General features: G+C 43.1%; 2 protein-coding genes across 10 annotated transcripts in view; both read left to right on the plus strand.

The window, feature by feature from the left end:
• The window catches only part of CSNK1A1 (casein kinase 1 alpha 1), a 36,582-nt gene extending 15,307 nt beyond the window's left edge, over positions 1-21,275 (plus strand). Inside the window, exons 5-11 of one of the 8 annotated variants that reach the window (XM_064671735.1) lie at positions 2,026-2,109; positions 4,890-5,029; positions 7,943-8,021; positions 9,032-9,106; positions 10,492-10,598; positions 11,470-11,618; positions 21,062-21,275. In XM_064671735.1, the coding sequence (XP_064527805.1) occupies positions 2,026-2,109; positions 4,890-5,029; positions 7,943-8,021; positions 9,032-9,106; positions 10,492-10,598; positions 11,470-11,618; positions 21,062-21,210 (783 nt within the window). In that variant the 3' untranslated portion in view covers positions 21,211-21,275. Of the gene's footprint in view, positions 1-2,025; positions 2,110-4,889; positions 5,030-7,942; positions 8,022-9,031; positions 9,107-10,491; positions 10,599-11,469; positions 11,624-16,650; positions 18,165-21,061 lie in introns of those variants that run through there. The other 7 variants (XM_064671736.1, XM_064671738.1, XM_064671740.1 and 4 more) reach the window with 7 other exon arrangements.
• Positions 11,625-24,472, plus strand: part of IL17B (interleukin 17B) — a 40,685-nt gene continuing 27,837 nt past the window's right edge. The window contains exon 1 of one of the 2 annotated variants that reach the window (XM_064671746.1): positions 11,625-16,622. In XM_064671746.1, coding sequence (XP_064527816.1) covers positions 16,572-16,622 — 51 coding nt within the window. In that variant the 5' untranslated portion in view covers positions 11,625-16,571. Of the gene's footprint in view, positions 16,623-21,421; positions 22,433-24,472 lie in introns of those variants that run through there. The other variant, XM_064671747.1, reaches the window with a different exon arrangement.

Here is a 24,472-nt window from a genome sequence, read left to right on the forward strand (position 1 = left end):
GTGCCAACGTGGGAGCTCCTGACCCACCAGTCATCAAGGCATTAAATCTTGCAGTGACAGACTGGTAAAGAGAACACTTTGTCCATCAGAATTGTGGATAAGGTTAAGACTCAACATTTAGATGCCTTTATAAATAAAAGAAATTATGCAAATACGTTGATGGAAAACTGTTAAGCTATAAAATACTTGAATATGTTGTATGACAAACTTTTTTAAAATTTACTTTGTGGGGAAAAAAAAGCTGGGGGGTGGGCTGAGGTTGTTGCACTTTTTGGGCTGGGTAAACATAGTCAGAAGTGCATGTTTCCTGATGAAAATCTTACATAGAGGACAACTTTTTATTTTTAGTTTTCTTGAGTGAAATATGCTTAACCCTGCAATTGATATGTCGAGCTCGGGCAGACAGGCAGCATTGGCAATGCATTAAGCATGCTACTGAATAGCAATTAACTTCAGGACAAATGTATGTGATCAAGCTGTTTATTGGAAGCAAGATTCCCACTTATCTTCTCTATATGCCATCTGAGAATGTCTCATCTCTTTAGGCACTACTAGTATTAAAAATGTTTACCTTTGTTTGCCTGTATGAATGCCAACTTCAGGGCCATGAACATTAGAAGGGGAAAGCTTGAATAACATGAGATAACAGCTTTTGTCTGAAGAGGTGCAATGCACTGAGTGTTTAGATACAACCATTGTTGGAAAAGTTTGTAATTCCAGCTGAAAGACAGTCTTTATGTAATCTTGTTGCTGTTAAACTTTGCTTGTTCCCAAGTTTCATACTTTCACTCTGTACAGCTCTATTTTTCTCTGCTGTGTTGAGCAGTTAGGCTCCTTAGTTTTCTGGCATGACTTATAGTATAACTTGAAAACTTTTTTTTTTTGTTTTTTCCTAGTTTTCTAGTTTTCTGATTTCCAATTGTTCTTTTTTGGGCCATTTTTCTATACTTTTGCACAGTCATGCTAGGTTGGCATTGCTGCACTGTAGTTCATCTTCGTGTGGATTAATGGCCTAGAAATTGCTGCTGTGCTTACTTTAGAGGAGGAACACATTAGATTTGCATCAACTGAAACAAAATACAAAACTACCTGTAAACTATTATATTTTTTTCCCCGTTAGTAGCTTAGTTAGGAAGTCACACAATGATATGGTGGTAAAACACTGTCTGTAGGCATGGGCTTCATTTTTGTTTCAGGGGGTTAGAAATTAGGGAGATAGTTCCTGATCCAAGTGCAGATTGATAGTTTTACAGAGCAAAGTTAGGAATAGGTTACTTCAGTTTGGAAACAAGTGCTTTATCTAAGAAACACTTGCCACCATACAGTATTTAATGTTTCTTTTTCTAACTAAGTACAATTTTGGAGTTTTTAGAGATGACTATACACAGTTTAAAGAAAATCAGCCACAGAGTCTAGAATAGCATGGTAATCTTGTTCCAGTAGCTTCCTGTCAGTTATATTTAAAAAAGATTATATTGATTTTTTTCCAAATTCCAATTTGGTGATTGGGAGAAATTTTGCTCCCACCTTAAAAGATGAATTTCCAGCTCTGCTAGTAATAAGCCCTGCATGCTTATGAAAGTAAACTTTAAGGTGACTAAATGCCTTCTACCTCTTCCTTACTGAAGATTTACTTTTTCTAAATGTCTTTTGGGGGAAGGGCAGTTTGTGGAACCAAAGGCTGCTTTTGTAAGCAAAACTTTAATTTCCTTTTTTAATAGAGCCAAATGTCACCATTGCTATCCCTGGTCAAGGCAGTGCCATTTTGGAGCGGCTCACAGTTGAAATTTACTTTGTCACATCTTTCAAATTTTCTCCTTGGAAAAAAAAATAATAATAATGATAATAAAAAAAAGATGGAAATATACATAGTTTTTTTGAAAACTACAGTGCTTGGTGGAAGAAGGATGGCATTTGGCTACCCTGTTCTTTCTCGAACGCCTCGGTGTTGCCTGTCTGCGCCGGCCAATGTTGCAATGTAAGCAATACTGTTTGATGCACTGCCACCCTCTATTGTTTGTTCAGTGTTTAGAATCTCCAGTGGGGAAGAGGAAAAGAAGCATGACTGTTAGTACTTCTCAGGACCCATCTTTCTCAGGATTAAACCAGGTCTGAACTGTCTCCTATTCCAACCTCAACCCCAAATTCATGTGCTTTATTTTGGTTTTGGTTTTTTTTTTTCATTTTTTTTTTGTTTTGGTTTTTGTTTTTCTGGAGAATGTAGATCTTGCAAAAGCACCTCTTATGTTGGCATTATTCAGACATACTTGGCAAACATGTAACATTACTAAGATGTTTTCCTGTGGCGCTTGTTTAAATTGTGGAATTGTTTCTGAACTTTGATAGGGCTAAATGTACGTGCTTGATTTCAGGTGCAGGTTTGATTTTTGGCCTTTAAAACTCAAAGGCAATCTACTGAATGTGCTGAAGGATAGACATGCCACCCTGGTGAAATATCAGGGCTCCTGCTTGCCTTCCCGAAGGGTTCCTGCAATGTCTGTGGATGCACATGGAGAAATTCTGTTATTGCTTCAGCCAGACTCCTTCCTGTACAGTGTTTGTTCAAAATCTCCCCAAATGTGTAATGAAGACTAATATTTTCATCCATTGTGCTTCTAAAATGAAACTACTCCAACAAGTCGTGTCTTAGAGAAGCATGAGCTTATCTTGTAGTGTTAAATGTGGTATTTCTTCTCTTTAAGAGAAGATGAATTGGAGAGAAAGGAAGACATACGCCAGTTGGTAGCAGGACAGCTGGAAATTGCTGAATGTGAATCATAGCTGAGGAGTTTGGCCATAGAATTGTTCTGTAGCTTTCCACAATAGTCTCCATGGATTAAATCCCAGGCAGATAGCTGCTGTACACAAGCTGACAGCCTTCTGTTGTCTGCTTCTGAAACTTTCTTATCAGAGGCAGAGACTTTGATCTACTTCTCTAGTTGCTCTTGGCAAAAATTGTGCCCTACTTCTCCAGTTTCCTGCTGATAGTGCAACAAACAGAGTTAAGGTGGTGTGAGGTTATCTGCGGGAATACGTCTGTTTCTGCTGACTGGCATCAGGATGTTCTGTGCTCCTCCAAACCGGGCTGTGTCTTCTGACTTAATTCTTACTCCTTTGCCTTCCACCCATCTAGAGGGAAATACAGAATCATCTTAAGCAGGGGAGCACATTAAACCTCCCCAGGGAAATTGGTGCTGTAAAATAATACCCAGTTATTTGACTAGCATAAACCAGGTCTGTGTTCTGGACCAAATCAGTAAATAAGGGATTGTGTTGGAGTTCAGGCTTTGCTTCTATGGAAGTCACATTTGCAGTGTTGTAATCACAGAAAGCTTTGCACTGTCTGCTTTGGGAGTTCCATATCAAGTATTTCTTGGTATATCAAATCATTTCCTGGTAGCTCGAGAACATGTCCGTGCTCACCTGTAGTGGCAGCTGTGGCGGGTGCAGCAAAGCCAAGGCCCCCACTTTGCTGAGCTGTCTGAGCAGTGTAGTTGTTCGAAAAACTTGGGTTTATGGCCTCTCACTCAAAGCATTCTGGGCTTCCAAGGTGATTTGCACCAGAACAGCACAGGTAGAACTGCTGTGGCTTGTGTTTTCATATAAATCATGGCAAGACTTCAGCCCCAGGTTTTCTGCTCCAACACCAATAGTTAAGAGGTTTTTAGCTTCTCTTCTCCCTGTCTAGACTACTGTCTTCTTACACCAGAATTCTAAAACATAGCTACTGTGCAGTTCAGAAACTTTCAGTATCTTGGATATTTCCGTGTTGTCACTTTATAATTCACAGCACTTCCAGTGTGCCAGATTAACTCTTTGTTGCAGCCTTGGTACACCTGCATATAGTCTCCAGTTTGCTTTTAAAGCTGCATCTTCTGTTCTCTAATCAGCTTTAAGCTGATACTGAGTTGCTTTTTACTGAGACTTTATCGAACCTTAAATGTCTTTTTTCCCTCACATCCTTCCCCCACTCAAGTTACTTTTTGCAGCATTCATCAATCTGTAGGGGTTGTAGTCCTTGATCCTGTAGCATTAATCCAGACTTGGATTCAGGAGCTCATGATGTGGAGCTTGAAGACTAATGCTAGAGTTTGAAACGTTCCTTAGGTACTTCTGCCTCAGCTTTTTTTTGCCTAGTCCTGAAATCTTGTGAGAAGGTACTTTCTGGATTAACCCTTTTATGTGGGCTGGCTGTCAGCTCACTGATAGCACACACTCAGGTGTTGCTAAATATCAAATCATTGGGCAAGCTTGGTTATTAGAAACCCAGATTGGCTTCAATTATGAGGCTTCAGCTTCCTGACTGTTACAATCATTAGTGACTGTCACGCTGCTGTGATAGTGTCTTGGCAGTCTTACTGAGCAAAGAGCTGAGAGCAAGATGTCTTGTTTGCTGTTGAAGGTTTTGGCCTTGGTGCTCTGCAAAATGGTCACTGTTCCTTGAGACAGAAGGTTGCAGGATGTGCATCATGTGCATTAAGCTGCTGAGCTGCCATTAACTCTGTGTGTGTGACCTGCTCCAGTGCCAGTGGGGTTCCCGGTGTGCTTTCACCGTGCCAGTTCCTTCCTCAGCTGTGCACTGTAGTCATCGAGCTCATGTGATAGGAACTGCAGTAGTAACATAAAGTAGTTGTAGAACTAAGCTGCAGATGCTGAGTAGCACAATCTAATCTATTCCAGTGGATTGAGAAAAGGCTTAAACTAATTCACTATTAAGTTTTTAACTGACTAGTTAAAGCTGGTTGTGCCTCTGCACTGTTACTTTGCTTCTTTTAACTGTAGGCTGTTACATTGTCTGGGTGTCTTAAAATGTAGCTAATGCTCACTGAAAGAAATTGGGAATTTCTTGAATTGTATAGGAATATAACCTATTTTCATTTTTCTTTAAGTTATTCCTTATTGACTTTGGTTTGGCCAAAAAGTACCGGGACAACAGGACAAGGCAACACATACCATACAGAGAAGACAAAAATCTCACTGGCACAGCTCGATATGCCAGCATCAATGCACATCTTGGCATTGAGCAGAGGTGAGTGCAGTGTTCATGCTGTGCTTTGGAGGCTGCAGGGTGATCTCTGCAAGCTTCTCAAGTGTCTGAACTAATTTTATATAAATAAGCGTATCCACCCTTTTGCAAGTGTTTTTCTTTTTGGCTGCCTGTGCAAGGGTAGGGGAAAAATTCAAGCACCTAATTTGCTTCTTGAAGAGACTCTGTGTCTTGCAGACATGAGGTGGACATAGTGTGTACTGTTTTGGCTTTTTAAAGGCTAAGGCATACTTTGATGTGGATATGGTGGAGGACCTTCATAAAGGTGCACTTTGCTGATGTGTTGGTACCTGTTGACACCACTGTTGCCTGGCTTGAGATGGCTTTCTGTAACTCGTGTTCTAAAACTGATGTCTTGTTTTCTCGCTCTCTTCAAGTCAGTTAACTATTATTTCTCCTTTTGCCTGCAAGCAAGACTTAAATATCTCCATTTGCGCTGTATTTTAGTTTCTGGTATAGTCATAGTCATGTATCTAAATGTATGTATACATGTGTGTGTGTGTATATATATATATGTTTGAGCTTTGCTTAATCATAAACATGTTTTTATCATCTAGATCAAAAACATACTGCTCCTTCAGTATCCCAGCAGTGGTTCAGTGGAGAGAGCTCTCTGAATTGGTTGGAAGTGTTAGATACTCAAGAGATATTAAAGAAATGGCTCTCTTCTCCTCCTTTCCTATGTGCCTAAATATTCTAATATAAAAGTGTAATAGTGTTGCTTTACCACACGATGCTGATGTCACTTGGTTGGTTAAAACTTCATGAATGTCTGTGACTCTGACCTTCATGTTAATCAAGATGGGAACAACAGAATTTCTAGTGGTCAACTTCAACAGAACATGCAACCCACAAATACTTGGTGCTTTAAAATGTTCCATGTTCTTCTTTGCTTTAATTTCCTTAAGGGTGTTTTATTGCCTGTCAGTGTCATTATTTAAGCCTACTTGACATGTGGGTCAAGGAGAGTAAATGACAGGTGTAATTTCTGAAGTAAGTGCATTTCATAGATCCCAAGCAGCTCTGGTAAGGGAATAGCTGTGCAAGCACCTGAGACTGAAGGAGGGATTTGCAAAGGATTGTTGCTTTTGAATTTAATTGGAGTCTTACAGCATATCTGCTGGTAATGGGAAATCTGTTATGATTAGAAACCTGACTTGGTACGTGCTAAAAGCTGCTAAACTGTCTAGATCAAGCCAGCAGTGAGACAAGTAATAAATTCCTGCAGTCAGGAGAAACCAGTTCTGAAGTTCATGGCAGAATATTTCAGCTGTTCGTCCTGTGCTTTTATCTGTTGCAGAACATGTTTTCCTGTAGGTAGTGACAGCTGTGCTCAAGGAGCTGTTTGCAATGTTATCCGTTTTAGTAATGGAGAGTGTTATCCTGTTTTCCAAAGCCTGAAAATCACTTTTATCAGTATATGCTCAAATTTAATGTACCCCTTAGCGATGTGCAAAACTAAATGTTTCCTGCAACAGAATCATGACATTAAACCTCGAAACAATGAGCTGGATGGGGGATGGAAACTATTCATGCCTTTGTTTCTGAATTTATCACTGCCTCCTAAGGACACGTAATTTTATGTCATGGCCCCATACAGGTTCCCTGAATCCTGTTGATGATTAAAATCTGCAATTCTAATAGAATTAGCAAGTTTTGCAGGCTGGAGTTTGTGGTCTCGGTATAATTTTTCGTCCCTCTGTCTTTGTCTGTGGTTTCATGTTGCAGCTGAGATGATCTCAGAGCGAGCTGCTGTCGAGAGGAGAGAACCAATCCTATCTTCCCTGACCCATTAGTGCTTTTTTGGCCTTGTGATAAAAGCTTTAGAGAGCCAAGGTGATCTTCTTCTGTGATAGCTTCCTGAACTCGTTCCCCAAAGGGTTAGAGAGTTGACTCACCATTTAAATCCTTTTATCACAGATCTGGATGGCAGAGCAGCAGCAATATCCACCAGATTCTCTCCATAAGGGAGCTGGGAGGAGAAAAATAAGTTATTTTTCTGTCTCATGTTAAATAGATGTCAGCTGCAGAGGGGCAGTCAGGAGGAATCTGATTTTACCACAGCTGGGAAGAGGCAACTTTGCCAAGAGGAAAAAAAGTCATGGAGTGTGTTTTCCACTTCAGTGAACTGTACTAGTCTTAGCACTCATGAAAGCTGTGTAGCGAAGTACAGTGGTATTCACGGGGCTGATGTGGGGATCTGGAGCATGTGCAGAAAACATTTGAAGCCTTTACATGAGTTGGTGTGCAGGTTCTCAGTGAAGTCTGTGCATGGGTCACTTTGGAGTTCTCCAGCTGCCCCAAAACAGGCCTCTTATGGGAAGAAAGCAAAGGCACCTCTCAGATTGATGCATGCACTTTCAATATTGCTTGTATTTAAAAAAAACCAGACAACTCAGAGTTTTTTCACGGAAGTGAAGGAAGAAGCTGTGCCCTTTTGGGGCTGAATGTTCAGAATTGATCCCAGAGACAAGGTTCAGGGAAAAATCTTCATTAAGGAAGTAATGCATTCCATGCTTCCTACAAGAAAAACTTCCATTTCTGTCCAAGCTACTTTATAAAGCAGGAAAGACATTTAATGTTTCTTTTTCTTCAATTTTCCAAAGTTTTTCTTTCCCAAATTATTGTAACTGCAGATGAAAAGAACACACAATACTTACTGAGTATTCCTTGCTTGAAAAATGAATAGGATCCCCTTCTGCTGGGGAAGACTTTTTACAGTGGAATCGTGAGCACATCAGTTTTTTAGCTGTACTAGAAAGAGACCTTTGCATCAAAGCTTAGATTTTATCCCTCAGTTATTTTTAATTTAAATTTTCGAACGCTTGCACTATTTGGAATAAAGTGTGAAATGCCAGAATTTGTAATTCATTGTGTTTTTCCTCTTTTCTGCAGTCGTCGGGATGACATGGAGTCTCTAGGCTATGTATTGATGTACTTTAACAGAACCAGTCTGCCTTGGCAAGGATTAAAGGTAGGTTGTGTTGCTTTTTCTTTTCTCCCCCCACCCTGCCTTTTTGATTTTCTTTTTTTTTTTTTCATGTTTGGGTATCATGGTTCTGTCTGCTGATCAGGATAGGTGGGTTTATATAATGTTTAGCTTCAGTTATACAAAGCAGCTTTTCCCAAAGCATGATATTTATAGAATGTGGATTCTGCCTCTTGCGCAGCAGGCAAAATGTGCATTGTTTGATTGTCTCAAAATTTATGCTAAACAATAGCTTACGTCATCTTTGCCAATTATTATTGTCCTGTTGTAGTCTGAGGCCCTTCTGGGAAATAGAAAATAACATTTGTTAGTGGCTTTTTGAATTGCTGTAGAGAGCATGGAAATAATCTCTTGCGTGGCAAGTTTAGCCTCAGTGGTATCTTCAGTCCAGGTTATGGCACCACTGAGTGATTATTGGCTGCAACAGGCTTGTTCAGTATTTCCATGTATGGGAGCCAACTACAAGGATGGCAGATATTCCTTTTATATAGACTTCAGTGATTTATTTCCTTGTTTTAATTGTTTTTCTTCCTCCATATGAGAGTTTTGTAGCTCCAGTGGTGTTGCAGCTGCAAGTTTTCTAAAAAGACAGCAGCTTGTGAGACACTGGAACTCTTCAGCTGCAAATGAATGTAACGGGTGCTTACTGAAACACCAGGCAGCCCTGAATGGGGCACTGAGTGGGAATTAATACAAATTTGGCAAATGTAAATGCAAGTCTGGTCTGTTTAATGGACAAAAGCAGCAGCTAGAACTACACGAGCTGTGCCATGTGATGGAAGCATTAGACTGCGACAAATGGTATTAAACTGTGTCCAAATCTTAATACCAGATTGACCTTCATTCTCTTCGCAATAAGTGTGTGGGACTTGGAGATTTCACATAAAATACTTATGGTTGACCAAAGGATTTTTGTCATTTTTTTTTTTTACTGCTGTCCTTGTTAATCCAGTGTTGCACAATATCTCTTATATTGTGACCTACATGTTCCACAGGCTGCAACAAAGAAGCAAAAGTATGAAAAGATTAGTGAAAAGAAAATGTCCACTCCTGTTGAGGTTTTGTGTAAGGTAAGAGTTTCCAAGTGATGTCATACTGTGAAATGGAAATTCCTTTATTGTTTGTTTTGTTGTTTGTGGATTTTTTTCTAAACTAAAGCCAAAGTATTAGATAGTCTCACATGGCATTTGCTGCTGAATAATATTCTCTGGCAGGCACTGGGTGCCTTGTGTTTGGCCACCCAGCTAGACTGTGAATAAGTGTAACAGGGCAGGCATTTGCTGCCGCTTCTTGGCGTAGTTCGTGCCACCATCATTCAACTCTTGCTGACTGTTGGCTGTGCAAGCTGTCCAGCTCTCTTAAGTCAGGCTTGTTCAGTTCTTCACCTTCTACAGTGGAAGCTTTACATGTAGGAGTAAATAAATAACCAGGGTGGAGCTGTCTGGCTTGCCCACATACACTTGTTTCTGCCTCAAGATTGTTCATATTGTCTACTCCAACTCAGGTAGAGGCTGTAGTGGAATTGGATGCAAGTGAGCTTTTAGAGCCCTGCTGCAGAATGATGTTTTTCCAGTATTGTCCTTTGGGTCTTCAGATTTCTCTTGCACTGTGGCAACTACATGCTTGTTAGCAAAGGTCCTTGAGAACATGAAGTAGTTTCTGCACATCAAACAGCAGCACCAGGGATTGCAGTTTCTACTTCTGCACATATCTATACCCTTAGTCTGACAGTATCTTTCAAAGTGTTGAACTGTTCATAGAACCATAGAATGGTTTGGGTTGGAAGGCACCTTAAAGATCACTTTCTTCCACCCCACTGCTGGGACAGGGACACCTTCCACTAGGCCAGGTTGTTCTAAGCCCCCTCTAAACTGGCCTTAAACACTTCCAGGGATGCTATACCCATATTTTCTTTACATCCTATTACCTGTTTTCAGGTAGGCTTTAATATAGCATTAAATGTATAAAAATATAAGAGGAAATCTTTGAAAAAGGTTTTTATGATTAAAGTTTTCACACTTAGTGCCATTAACTGATCTTGCCTCTAGTATGCTCAGGTAGATTATCAAGGAAACAAATGGAATCTCTTAAGAGACAATTGCCTCTTACTATTTTAGAGACTTCGTTAACAAGAACGAGGTTTAATTAGGATGAACTAAGTGCTTTATAAGTAAGTACATTGAAGGTTTTGGTAGCAGAGAAGTTGTGATTGCAAAACATGCATCAGGTAACAATTCTGGGGAAGGAATGTGTACCTGGGGGTCTTGCTGATCAAATCCACTTTCTGAAATACAGAATTAAATTAATAACTAGGGGCGAAGTGGTATTACTTTACAAATCTTCAGCCAGTTTTTCTCTGCTGTTACAGAAAGAAGCACATCTTTTTGCCTTCTTATAGAGTTGTTAGAAGCTTTTTGCTGCAAGCCATGGCTTGATTAACACTGTTGATTTACAGGGATTCCCTGCAGAATTTGCCATGTATCTGAACTACTGTCGTGGCCTGCGCTTTGAAGAGGCACCAGATTACATGTATCTGAGGCAATTATTCCGTATTCTTTTCAGGTCAGTCTCAAGGTGGAAAAGTACAGAAATTTGTCAGGGCTTTAATGGTTGGGAACTGCTCTGTGGGACTTGCACTGTAGAGAGCAGCTCTGTGTGTGTGTAGTGTAGGGAGTTCTTCTGGTCCTTTCTTTCAGAGTTTGAAAAGCTGTTTAAATGACCTGAAAAATATGTTCAATGTTAAATATTCAATGTTAAACATAAAGGAGAAAGATTCTCTGGGTTTTGCATTATGTGATGTAACCGCTAATGGTAGAGACTTGAGCCCATGCTTTAAATTCTGTTGCAAGTAGCTTAAAAAATTGACCCCTTGTAAAAGTTTGAAGGTTTTTATGTTTGGAAATTGGTGGTGGGACTAGCAGTGGTGCCCAGGAGATGGATTTCAGTGGAGAGGAATAGTGCTGCTTCATTGAGCTTGTTTGAGCAACCAGAACATAAACTCAGCCTTCTGGAGTGAAGAGTGTCTGTCAAAAGAAGAGCTGGTACTGATCTCTCAGGTCTCCCTGTAGGTGTCTGGAATCCAAAGCAATTTCTATTCAGCAATGTACAATACTGCATTCTCTCCCTTAAAATTACATTTATTAAAAAAAGCTCAGAAACTCTGCAGGCAGTGGGTAAGGTGGGTTGGGAGGAAGTGCTGCTTCCACAAGTGCAGACCTTTGTGTAACCAGTGAGGAAACGCTGCTGGATGGTTTTCAGTCTTACTGCAAGAATCCCTTTAAGTTACTAATACTTAGCATTTCTATACCATTCATAATCTCTAAAGCAGCTTATAGGAAGAGTTATCCTCTAGTTCTGGTGTTTCAGGGAAGGCTTGGTATTAGCAATAAGGAAGCCATGACGTGTTACAGTAAAATATTTCCCTCTTTTTTAGGACCTTGAACCACCAATATGACTACACATTCGACTGGACAATGTTAAAGCAGAAAGCAGCACAGCAGGCAGCCTCTTCCAGTGGGCAGGGGCAGCAGGCCCAAACCCCCACAGGCAAGCAAACTGACAAATCCAAGAGTAACATGAAAGGTTAGTAGCCAAGAACCAAGTGACGTTACAGGAAAAAAAAAAATTACGCTAATTTGGACAACGTCGGCAATTTAAGTGTTAGATCAAGGAGGTGGTTTAAAAAACATATTTGGCTGTTAAATTAAAAAGCAAAACCAAAAGACGTCCTTGGAGAATTTGACTACTAACTTTATACCAAAATGTCCTTGTTATTCATATCATTTCTTCTGGGGATTTTTGGGTCATTTTAACCACTGCATCTTTTGCTCCCGCATTAACCACTTTCCAAAAACAAGAAACTGACTTGGTGTTGGGAATGTGACATTTTAATTTATTTTTATTTATATATACATATATATATTTATATATATATAAATATATAATGCAATCCAAAATCCTAGACCTAACACTTCTTAAGGGATAATTCTCATTAACTAGGCAAGGATCTAGAGACTTTGGGTTCTGCTCTGTGGCAGCTGGTATAATGCTGTGGGTTTGCTTCTGTTCTGTATGCATCAAACGTGGGAAACAGAAAATTGTGAGTGATCTGGCTTCCTCCAGTGGGTTTACATTGAGACATTTGGTCCAGAGTTAAAAGCAGGGACCAGTGAGTTCAAAATGTCTTGCCTAAATCAACCAGTAACCCCAAACTGCTGTGGACTGCCAAGTCACAATTTTCTGAGGTATCTGGGTGCTCTGGGGTGGGGCTTCAGGTTTCTTGATGATTTGAAATTTTTCTAGGTTATGGTTTCAAAGGGAAATGTTGTGACATGTTCAGCATGTAATTGTGTAATAACTGAAAACTGAGTTCTGAAAAGGCACATACAATTTTTTTCACACAGTCTAGAAGCTTTTAAAATACTTTTTTTTGTGATGTAAATCTGCTAGTGCTGGTAAGTCACTGGGATGAAACTGCCACAGCTAGTGACTGCTACAGTCTTATAATGAAACCAATTCCTCAAGCTGAGCTGCAGATAAAATTAAAGCTAATGAGATTGTACGAGTGAGACTAGAAAAGCAAGGTCTAAGTTCTATACTGAGGTATTGCTAGTACTTGCTGCTCTTCAGTACATCTTGTCTATCATATTTATATATATTAAAATTATATATTCAGCTAACATGACAGACTTGGAAGTCAAAGAAACGCAGGAGTGTTTGCAATAAACGTATCAAAACATTGTTTTTCATGTATCATGGCAGCATTCAAACCTTACCAGGTGTCTTTAGTCAAAATAGCTATCCAAAAATGTAACACTTCATCCAGAAAAAAATGAAGTAGTAAAATACCTACTGCTCTTCCCGAGGTCAAAAAAAATAAAAAAAAATTTCATAGGCTGCATTAAATGTCAGACTTTCAGCATAAAGAGTCCAGGTTGTTTGGCTGCAGCTGACAGATGTTCCAGCACTGAAGGCTGTAAACCAGTTCCTTCAGCTGAAACACCAGGATGTAGCAGACTGGGTGATTAAGCATCTGGGCTTAGGTTGCTTGCTGCAATACAGAAGCTCTGACTGAAGTCCAGAACACAGCCCAATTTGGGGTGTGGAGAGGTTGACTGTTAGAGCAGAAGATAATCTGAGAAAAAATGCACATTCTTCACAACAGCTCGAGCTTAAAGTGAAGGGCTTGCAGGAGGTGATAATCTGTAAGCAGAAGCTGCCCTGAAAATAAAGTTGGGCCCTCATGAAATACTGTTTCACTCACGTATTCTGAGGTTTAATGTGCTGCTCTCCTGGCTCAGGCTGTCTCTGACCAAGTGCTGGAAGTGCAAGGTCATTAAAATGATTATCTGCCTCCGCCTTGTAGTGGTGCTTTGGTGCCAGAGTGCAAAGCTGAGCTGAGTGACAGGCAGGAGGAGCAGGGAAGCTGCCTTGCCATGGAGCCTTAGAGACCTTTTCTGTTTCCTCATGGACATTCCTTATCACACTGTCCTTTAAGAATGAGACCCATTGCTGTAGCTACGGTGAAGTTCCTGGGTTTTTAGCAGAATTTCATTGGCTCTTGCATGGAGTAGCAGCCTTTTAAGGGTATTTCTCCTTTTTTCCTCCCCATCCTAAAGAAAGGCTTGTGGCCTTCGAATCGATCAAGCTGTAATGTCAGCAAAGCATTAAAGTATCGCTTGGCAAACATCTGAAGACTTCTCTTCAGATGCTTAATCTCTTCATCAAAGTAAAGATTCCAGATTTCTAAAATCCTACATGCCATTTTGTATGGAATGTTGTCTATTAAAGAAGACTGTTTTGAACCCAAAAAAGCTAAGCTTACGGAGGAATCTACATGGCTTTTGTGTTCCTGTCACATTGAAGATTAATGAAATACCTGGTTATTTTCCAGAGTTCAGGTAAATTCTCTTTTAGTTGCTGTAGCAAAGCCTGCGTGGAAGTGGCTTAAAAGGCTTCATGGTGTCAGATTCTACCCCTCTAATAACCAAATCCAGTTCAACAAGAGTCCTAGAAAAAGCAATTTACAGATGCATTTCTTTATAAAGTGCAAGTACTATTCAAGATGTGCATCTGGGAATGGTGAGCAGACAATCTCCAGATGTTTACTCATTTGCAAGTACTCCTGGCTTCCTTAACTCAGATCCATGTTAAATAATTTCTGAGTCCTGTAGGTTATTCAGGATGAATATTCTGTCTGGTTCCAGAGTAACCTGTTCTGTCCATGGTATTTTTCTCTTCTATTTTTTTCCCTGTCCCTCTCTGGAACTCAGTGCCGTGTCTTTTGTAACAGCAAGATCAGCTGGTTTTGAACTTGGGAGAGGTGAACTGTTTGAATAGGCTCAGCTTCTTTGCTGACTCAAAGAAGTTTGGCTCTTGCTCTCTTGACAGCGTTGTTCAGGTGTGATTTGTAACAGTGCTTACAGTCAGCTTTTCTCAATCATAAAACTGACTCAGGCAGTCAATCTGCAGGATAAAGTCTACCAGTTCCATTGTGAGAAGTGTTTTTAGTTCTTGTCAGTGGAGAGTTCTGTGAGCCCGTCATTAACATTCGCTGGACGCCTGTGGTCGTGGCAGGATTTCTCAGCACAGACTGTTAGTTCTCTACTTGAGAATTAGCCAGTTGACAACTAAGTATTTTTCACTGCACTGCTGGTCCAGAGAAACAGAACAGACAAAGCTTGAGAGCTTCAAGTTGAGGAGGTTGTTAGGGTGTGACAGGACAGTTGCTTTTCCCCATCGATCAGATCTGCAGCTCTGATGGTAATAAAGCAATTTGAGTATCCCTCACGTAGTACAGAGATTATCAAAGTTTTGGGTAACAGCCCAGAGAGGGACAAGCAGTGATGAATGTGCAGGTTTGAGCTGGCCATGTATATAGTGAAGATCTGTTAAAGAAATGCCAACAAACTCTTCAGCACGTTCTTCATACCAGCAGTGATGCATGTGCTCCATGAGTGTCTCTATTTCATATGACAGCTGTGGTTGGGCTGTGTCTTAACACGACTTGGAAGGGATGTTGTGAGTTGATTCCAGTTCCCTGTTACTTTCTCTAGCTGTAGATGGATGTTCTCTTGCCTGTAATACCTTGGATTTGAGGTATTCTAACAAATAGCAGCATATAGTTTGTTAGCACATCCTTTGTCCTCAGGTTCAGGGTCCCATTTTTCATTTGAAACGTTCAGGTTTCTAAAGCAGTGAGTTGATCTGTTTCTTCCCACACTCCTCCTTTGTTCACTTAGTTTTGGCTGCTCGGATGGAGAAAGTGGTTCAAATGATGAATCAGTGTTCACTGCTGAGCACACTAAATGGAAAAACAGTGTAACTCTTGGTTGTATGCATCGAGTAAGGGTTAGGGAACTAAGGAATCTCTGGGGTTTCTGTGCGAATTTGCTGTCAAATGGGAATGGCTGTCTTAATTCTGGTGCAGGATTTTTTTTTTTTTTATATGACTACTGGTGGATCAAGAGAATTGTCCTTCAGTGCATTAAGATTCAAACAAAGCTATTGAACCTCTTCTAAATGACCTGTAGCCTGTTCTGGAAGAGTTAAAGCTGTTTTCTGAGTGCTGTCCAGATACATTTGGGATAGAATGTCAGGCTATTAAGACTTGTTTGCACTTGCTTCTCTCTGGATGACAGCACAAGCTATAGCTGAGGTCAGCTTTGTCTGTATTTCACTGTGAAGAGATTTCTGTTGCAAAAACTCAAGAGCTGTTGCTCAGCTGAATTCATCCGTGGACAGACCATCCTTTTTGGAGGGCATCCAGAACGGAAACTCGCTTGGCAAAGTGATCTTCAGATGAGACTCCTGTTACCTCTGTAAAGCACAGTGCTGCCACCTGAGTCACCAGGAATGAGCACGAAGGGAAGACTGGCTTAGCTTGCAGTAACTGGTTCTTGGAGATTTGTGTGTATTCCTTCACTCTCCGTATCCCACAATGTCTCGAATTTGTCATTTGGAGTGCTGAACATTAAGAGAATTGTTCTTGATGCCCCACCTGCCCTGTCATGTGAGTTTTCACATGTCCTTCCAAGGACAGAGGTGTGCTGGGTCCCTGGTCACTGTCACAGGTTCTGGCTTCTGTTTCGTCTGCCCAGAGAATGGTGCATGTGGGCATGTGGTGACACCAGTTACTGTAAGGTAAGTCATTCCCATGCCTCTCCCTTCTGTCCGTGTGACAGTGCCGTGCTGTGTCTCTGAAGAGCACACTGCAGTCAGATGACAGTTTGACATTCAGGGATATAAACATGAGACACTGCAGACAAGTAGAAAACAATCCTATGAAATTACATCCTGTTTCCTAGTGGCAATAACACGTCTTGTTTTCAAACTGTTGGTCTGAATTCCCGCTTGAGGAATGTGGCATCCAGCTGGTGCATAAGCCTGTTTTCCAGTGCCAGCAGTAGGTGTGAGCGAGAGGTGCTCGTTTGAACTAAAGGGTGTTGGTAAACATCATTACCTTCGGAAACGGACGCCAGGAACTCTGCAATTCCAAGATGGAGCAGCATTTTCCCCTTTGAATGACCATAACTGATGTTTAGTTCTCCTGCTGTGAAGGCTGTTTCTCGTTTTCATCCCGTATCAGTAAGTTGCCCTTGTCTTTATCTTGCAGGTTTCTGAGCATGGCGAGGATGGGACAAAGCAGAGCAGATTGGAGCAGGACTTGTCACTCCCCAAATCCTAGAAATTTTAGTTCATACGTACACTTGCCAGTGGCTGTGGGCAACCATTTACTTGGTGTAAAGAACTTAATATCAGTATAAACTGGCTCTGGGCAGTGTCAGTGATGCTGCACTTTGAGTTGTAGCAGCTGTAATTGTGAATATTACTGAGATAGTGAAACATGGTGTCCAGTTTTCTATTGCATTTTTTTCAAGTGGAAAAGTTAACTAATGGTTGACACACAAGTGGAGAAAATTGTGCATATGCCAATTTTTGTTACCTTTTTACTTTGAACTACACTGCTTATGAGATCTCATTGTTTTGGAAGAATGGCATGAACAGTCTTCGGCAACAGTTGTGATAATTGTAAATGCTCACAATTGTGCACTCTTTTCTGGTTATTCCTCCCTGGGTTTTGAAAGTTGTACACTTAAAACATTCTTAAAGTTGTTGGCTTCTATGTGCAACATACCAAGCCAGCTGACATGGTAGTAACCAAAGATTCCAGTTTTTAAGCATATGAAAGACTCTGCCTGCTTACCTGTGCTAGAAATAACAGCATCTAAAGTGAAGACTTAAGAGAAACTTAGCGACTACTAGATAATCTTTAGGACTCTGCATTAACTCTATAATGTTCTTGGTAAAAGGAAAAACAGCATATTTGTCACGAAATTTAGTTAACATCTTACAACTGAACCTGTATGTAAGTTGCTTAGATAAATGTAATCACTGTAAACATCTATATGATCTGGGATTTTGTTTTTATTTTGAAGCGGGAGCTTTTTTGTTTACAAGTTCATTAAAAACTAAGAAACTGTTTCTGTAAGGAAATGAAATTTTTTTAATTTGCCTTGTTAATTCAGTTTAAGAAATTTACATTACCCTGTTTTTAAACCAAGTTTTGAGGCCATTTGTTAAGCAAAAGAAGTCATATTTCTTTCTAAATCATTTTAGATTTAGTGTTGTAACTCTTCCTCATTTTGTTTTTAAATAAATTTTGTATTTTTTCCTTGAGGGGGAAGGGGCAGTCTTGCATTTTTATAACTTGTTGTTTGAGACCAGCCCTCTATTCTAAGATTGGATTTTTTTAAAATGAAGTGGCATCTTTTGCAGACCCGGTATTGGCAGCCTCCGAGCATCGCCATGTCATGCATCGGCTGGACTGACTTGTGATTGCTAGTTTTGAGAAAAATTTGAATGGTTTGAAAATTTGGATGGTTTTAAACCAAGGCATTTTCTTTCAAGTTCTTGTGAAGTGGATATGACCAGATTTACTCTTGTTCTTGGGGGCAGCCTCGCACCATGCAGAGTTCACATTGGTTACTGCCCCAGGCTGTCTTCCTTCTCACTCCTATTCTAGCCCAGCTGAAAGAAAGAAATACTTTTATTGCTGGTAATTCTTTAACAGTGTAATTTATTCCTTTATAGCATGTCAGAATAAATTAAAAAAATGTCTGAAAATGATGCTGCCAGATGCCTATTGTGTAAATGTTGTTTGTATATTTGCTTTTTAGACAGTTTTCACGCATGTAGCAGAGTTCCTGCTCACAGTTCATATTTTTAGTGTTTGAAAAGGTCTTTCTTTCATTTTGGAAACCATTTCTTCAGGATCTTAACACACCATGCGCTCTCAGCCGTCCCGGAGTGGTGATCTGGATCAAGGTTCCCTGTGGTCACTGTGTGCTTCCTTTAGGAGAAGGAGGTGCCCCGAGATGTGAAACTTTAGGTGGAGAACATTATGTGCTAATAAACGTTTGTATAGATAATCTGAGAGTAGAGGGAGGCAGAGAGTCTGCCGGGCTTCAGAGATACCTCTGCACACTTGGAAACTTCGGAGGCACAGTGGGCTCTGTGTTACCTGGAAGGTGGAAGAAGAAATGTAGCTTGTTCCCCTGGCTAGGATGATTTTCTAGGCTGAGTACAGCCCCATCCAAATAAGGATGGTTTTCAAGCAATGCCTCCTATAACAACTGGTATGTTTCTAAGAACTGGTATCTGGAGTACTCTGTGATGTCCTTATCCATGATTGCTGCTGTCTAGGCAACATGTCTGACAACATGCCTTGGCAGGGGGGGAAGAAGCTTCAATGAAATGCCTTCTTGGCAGCGGAGTGGCTGCTTGGAATTGTTTTGGCATCGCTTTTCTTGCTTTGACATGAGATACTTAAAAGTTGGAGAAAATCACTTGGTTTCAGGAGAATAAATAATTTTCTCTGTCCGCTAAATTTGCTCATGACTCTGAGGAGGGTTTTAGAAACAAAACTCCCCTTGATGAGCTCTGTAAGCAAGAATATTCAGTGTACTTGGGGTGTCAAAATGCCTTGGTTTGTAGTTCTTGGAGCTGCAAGTCCTGTGGGAGGAGTGTGAAGTCCAGTCTGCCTTTCAGATGTTAGTAGAGTTTACTTCTGCACAGAAGTGTGGGCTTAGTGTCAGCTGTTGTGTTTTGGAGCAACAGGCTGTGCCAGACATTGTGAGTGGTGAATGAGATGCCCGCCTTCCTGAACGAGACGCTGTGGTACCAAACACCCATTTGCTGTGTGTTCTCTGGTTTGTCGCAAAGACTTCAACCTGAAAGCATTAAAAACTATGTGGATCTTGACTCCTGGTCGCAGCTCTGCAAAGGTTTGGTGTCGGGAGGTTTACCTGCAAAGTGAAAAACTTCTTCAAGCAGTCACAGGCCCTTTACAAGGAATTATCGTTGGAACAGAGGCTGTAAGGCAAAGAACTGCGTCCTCGTGCTCCCTGGAAAGTGCCAGAATTCGGGTAATGACATTAGGCTGTGACAACAGGTTCTGAGTCATCTCACTAAGCTGCGTACAGGGTTTCAAAGCAATTTATTAACCTCCTTATACCGACTCTGAGAGGCTTCCTAAGGCCACCTTTTAAAGGATTGCTTAATTAGGAGCACGGAGTGCCCATGTGCAGCATACTGGTTCATTATTTTTAACCTATTTAAGCCATTCCTCGTTAGAAGCAATTGAGAGCCTTTTTCTCTTCTCCCACAAAGGCTCTGAAAAGAACAGGTTGCTCTGGGTCTCAGTTATTAGTAATGGCACTCTGTGCCTTGCCTGCTGTTCTGTGTGGTGTTGGTAACAAGTGACAAACTCACGCCCTGGCTGTTGAAACACTAGATATATTTCTGGTAGGTCTCAAGTCTGTCCAGCGTGTGCCACCCTAAGTTTTGGGTTGTTTGTTTTTTTTTTTGGCTAATTTCTGTGGAATTCTGTCTGTCTGGGTGTTATTTTTCAAGCTTAACTGTTGCCTTGCTCTGCTCTTGCAGTGTTATGCCTCTTCTGTCTGTTGGCTTTTTCATGTGTGTTACTTGTTGGGAACTTGGTGCTTTGTGCTGTGATTTTCCTGCAATGGACTGTGGCAGAGGTGGAGTTGCTTCAGTCGTAGGAGCAGGAGCTTGGGCTGGTTGCCTCCCTGCAGTCCTTTCCATCTGGATTTTTTCTGTGATCCCGAGTTGGCTTTTTGCATAAGGCTTTAATTTCTCTTGACAGAGTTCTCCAATTTAGAAGATTTGTTGCTTAGCCAGCTCCGTCAGCCCCATCTGCTCCTGACTTAATTGCAGTGAAATCATCATGATTTCATATCAGCTTGATGTCATAATACACATTTGTGAGCAGGGCAGGCTCCAGACAAAAAGGAAAAGTGGGCTGGGAGGAAGAGCTGTCTGCTCCGAGCACTAATGCCTCTGGAAAGATGACACAGAGGAAGTGCCCACCCTCCTAATAGAGCCTGAGTGGAAGGACTGTGTCCGTGGTGTGTTCTAATGTGGAAATGGCTCTTAATGTAATCCTTGTTAGCCAGGGCTAAACAGGAAGGGGGGGAGGGTGGTACCGGGTCTGTCTGTGAAGAATTGAGATTGAAGGTTGTGCTGGGACACAGGTCCTTCGTCCTTCCCAGCTGTGTTAATGAAGCCTTTCAGATCAGACCCAGGGCTGTGTCCCTGTTCTTAAATGAACCACAGTGGGCTCAGCTGCTTTGCAAAGCTTAGTACCAAAGGTGTAAAATTGACTAAATTAAGATGCTAACTTGACTTTTTGCATTATGTGATATGACTATTGCTAATGCTGAATTTTGGTAGCTAGAAAGGGGGAGAAGCCAGGGAGTATTCCTGCACCGGACTCGAGGGATTGGGTTTCTAAGCATTTCTGTCTATAAATAACTGTGAAGGTGTGATGTAGCTCCTTTCTCAGAGAACAGCTTGGCATTTTGATAGTACCTGAGCACAGTCAGTCCTCACTGTTGTGTCTTCCCTACCCAGGAGCCTTTTGTTCCTGTTGATAATGTGGGTTGTTTTTTGTAAACACAGCTGATTAACTTATTTAACTTATTTCTTTCCCCCTCTGAGTTTAGGAGTCCATTGGTGGGCATGGCTGGCAGAAAAGCTGTTTCCGAGGTGCAGGTCAAGCTGTAGAATTCAGTGGTCATCCTCCAACAGCCACAGGACTCTTAGCTCCTTGTGCTGCTCCCTGGTCGCCCTTGAAATAAAGAGTCAGCCTTGAGCTATTTTGCAGGTGGCAGACTTTCTGAACTTTTTTTGAATAAAAGCAGTTTGAGGAGGTTGGAAGACCTTGAAGAAATGTACATGCTGTCATACAGGGTAGACTGGCTTTTGAGCTTTCCTTGTTGCAGTCAAAGCCCCTGTGTGCATGATAAATCCGTGCCTTCCCCTTTACAGCCCTGTGAATGCCCAGGGCAAGTGCCTGGCTCAGCATAACCTGGTCCCTGGCAAAGGTGGGGCAGTGGTACTTGCATGACTCAGCTGTGCTTTGTGGGATGTCATCATCCACCAGATGAGCAAATCCTCCCTTTCCCTTCCGTGTACCTCAGCTGAGTCCTTCGTATGTAGCTGTGGCACACACCAACGCCAAAGCAGTGTGGTGGGACTTCTCCATCATGTGTTTAACTGGGAATCCCCAGGGCTTAAGACTGGGCTCCTGGGCAGAGCTTACCTTGATGTGTTGGGCTCCCCTGAGCTGCTTCACTTCCTTCTCACAGGTTTATGTACCAACTGGCAACTGCTTCTTACCACCATGGGGGAATTAAAGATCCCTGAGCCCATTTCTGCAAGGATGCTTCACAAATCCCACTGTCTCCAAGTGCACACAGTGGGCTGACCCTGGGAACAGCCTAGGGATTGCAGCTGGCTCTGGTGTTCATCAGCTGGACCAGGCTATGTCGCCTCTGCTGATGTCTGCCAGATCCTCATCTGGTGGAGCTGCAGGCAGGGCTTTGCCCTGGTCGGGCAGAGAGAAGCAGGAACGGTTTTCCTGCCTTGCCAGCTACAGTCAGAGGGTGGGGGAGGAGAGCAGAGAGGTAAGGCTAGAAACTGGTGCAAGTCCTCTGAGCTGAGAAAAATCACTTAGGCAGCAGATAGATTTGTTCTTGTGCACTGATGGCTTCCCCCCGGCACAGCCCTGACTTGTGCTGAGCTCTGGGATCCTCCTCCTCCTCGCTGGCTGGTGTTGGGCCAGGGCTGTTTGCAGCTGGTGCCGCTGGGTCAGGGTCACCTGAGGGGACAAAGGCTGTGAACAGTGTGGGCGCAGTGGAGTGTGTGTGTTAATGTTCCTTTTGGGGCTGGCACTCCCATTGTGCCAGTCAAACCTCAGGTAGCTCCTGTGCACAGCACTGTTGGAAGAGCAGGTATGGCCAGAAATCCCTGCTGACTCATGCTCTGGAGGTGCCGACCTGCCTTCCCAGGACCCCCTTCTTTGGGAAGGAAAGGTAAGGAATCCAGCTGTGGCCATTCTTCCCTTGGGCTGCCCAGGAAGTGTTCACTGATGGCTTTTACCAGATGGGCCTGTGCTGTGCTGTTTGCGCCTGGGGAGCCGAGCGGGTCGATAACCCCTGTCTGTGCCGCACCCCTGGCGTGGGAAGGTGCTGCAGTGCCGGGGCTGGGCTGACGCGGTCGGAGCGCGTTCCTGCCTGGTTTGCCTGGAGCTGTCAACAAATCCCATAAACTGATTATGGCCGTAAGTCCCTGATGCTCAGTGACTTTTCTCCCTCTCACTCTCAGCTTTTAACATTGTGCCTCCTGACCCTCCCTGTGCTGCTGGCGGGGGGTCCCAGCCGCGGGCAGCAAGGTGGGTGTGAGCTGGGCATGGGGCTGGATCGCGTGCCAGCAACCAGCAGGCTCTGCCAGTGAGTTCCCAGGAGATGAAATGCAGGCTTGGGAACTTGATGCTGATTGGAAGTGGCTTGGTTTTGCTTCCCAACATGCAAACAGCTCAGGTCTGATCTGACTGCACTCAGCCTTTCCTAGTGAAAGGCTCTCAGGGTTTGTCAGCCTGCTGTTCCCACTCCTGTTTGTGTCTTCCAAAATCCCAGCTCTTGTGCCGGCAGGATGCTGTTGGTGGAGAGGTGCAGTCATGGCACTGGACAGACTGGCTCAGTTGTGGCCAGGCAGCTCTTTCCTGGGCTGGCTTTTCCAAGGAGGGAGTTCATCATGTGTGACAGGGAACACCTGGGCGTCAATGGGACGCGCAGCACAGGGTGTGTTTAAATGTATTTATGGCCCTTCTTGGGTGGGGAGGAGGGGGGAGGAGGGGAGGAAGCAGTTGATCCAGCACAACGTCTATCCCAGTGCCAAGATTGTGCAGGCATCTGCCTCTTCTTTCTTGGAGCATTCTAGTTTGTGTCCCTCTTTGGGAAGCCCCTGTCCACTGGTGAGGGAAAGCCTGCTGCTCCCCTCCTGCTCTCCTCCCACCACCTCCCCTGCCTTGCTGTTCCCGAGGGTTCAGCAGCCGGGCAGGCCATGAAAGCGGAGCCGGTGCCGCTTTCCTCTCCTCGGTTGCTGAGTGACTGGTAAACACAGCAGAGGCAGTGCTGGGGGGGCTGGGTGCCCTTCACCCCCTGCCTGGAACCAGGCACAGCTGTGCCAGGGGAGCCTGGCAGCTGGGGTGGCACTGAGGGACCCTCCTTGAAGGGCAGATGGCCCAGTGCCTGGGCACAGTGAGCCCCAGTCAGGTGAGAACAGCCTCAGCCTGCCTTGCCCCAGCCCGGTGTGTGGGACACGCTGGTGACCCTCTGCAGGAGTCTTTCCCTAGCCCAGGGGGCTGTGGCTGTGGAAGGTGGCTTGTTTCTGGTCCCAGCCTTCGTTTTGGCTGCCCAAAGGAGCTCTGCTGCTGGAGCAGCTGTGTGCTGAGACTCCCTGAGGATGGCCAGAGGGTCCCAGAGCTGCAGCATCCCCGTGGTGGCTGTCAAACACCCAGTTCCAGCAGCTTCCCTGTAACCTCTAGGGAGAGGTTTAAATACAAGATACTGGAGCAAGCAGGACACAAACAAGCCCGTTGCCCATTCAGCTCTTCCCAGGCCACTTCCTAGGCTTGCATGGGGAGTGATGGTGAGCCTGTGTGGATCTGGTGTGTGTGGGGCTGCAGTGGGACCATCACCCCCAGTGCTGGCAGGCTGTGCTGCTGGCAGGTAATGGGAGAGGGAAGCGGTGCTTGGAGCAATCCTGCTGCTCTAAATAGCTTGCCAGCTGCTGATGTTTGTTAACATGGCTGAGCCGAGTTCCTGCGGGAATGTGAGGTACTCCCGGATCAGTGTTGCAAGGGGAGCTTTGTGGGATGGGAAGGAATCCCAAATACCAGGATACACTTTCCAGGAAAGAAGTGTTTATGCCCAAATCCCATTTCTGGAAGGGCAGGGCAGCCTCCTCTATGGATCTATGGCTGCTTTTATTTTTGCTGTGGTAATTGAGAGCTGGGGCTGAAATCCTGACCTCAGCCATTCTGCCAACATCCTGGGAGCTAAAGGCTGACC

This window comes from Pseudopipra pipra, chromosome 15 (genome assembly GCF_036250125.1).
Source record: "Pseudopipra pipra isolate bDixPip1 chromosome 15, bDixPip1.hap1, whole genome shotgun sequence".
NCBI lineage: Eukaryota > Metazoa > Chordata > Aves > Passeriformes > Pipridae > Pseudopipra > Pseudopipra pipra.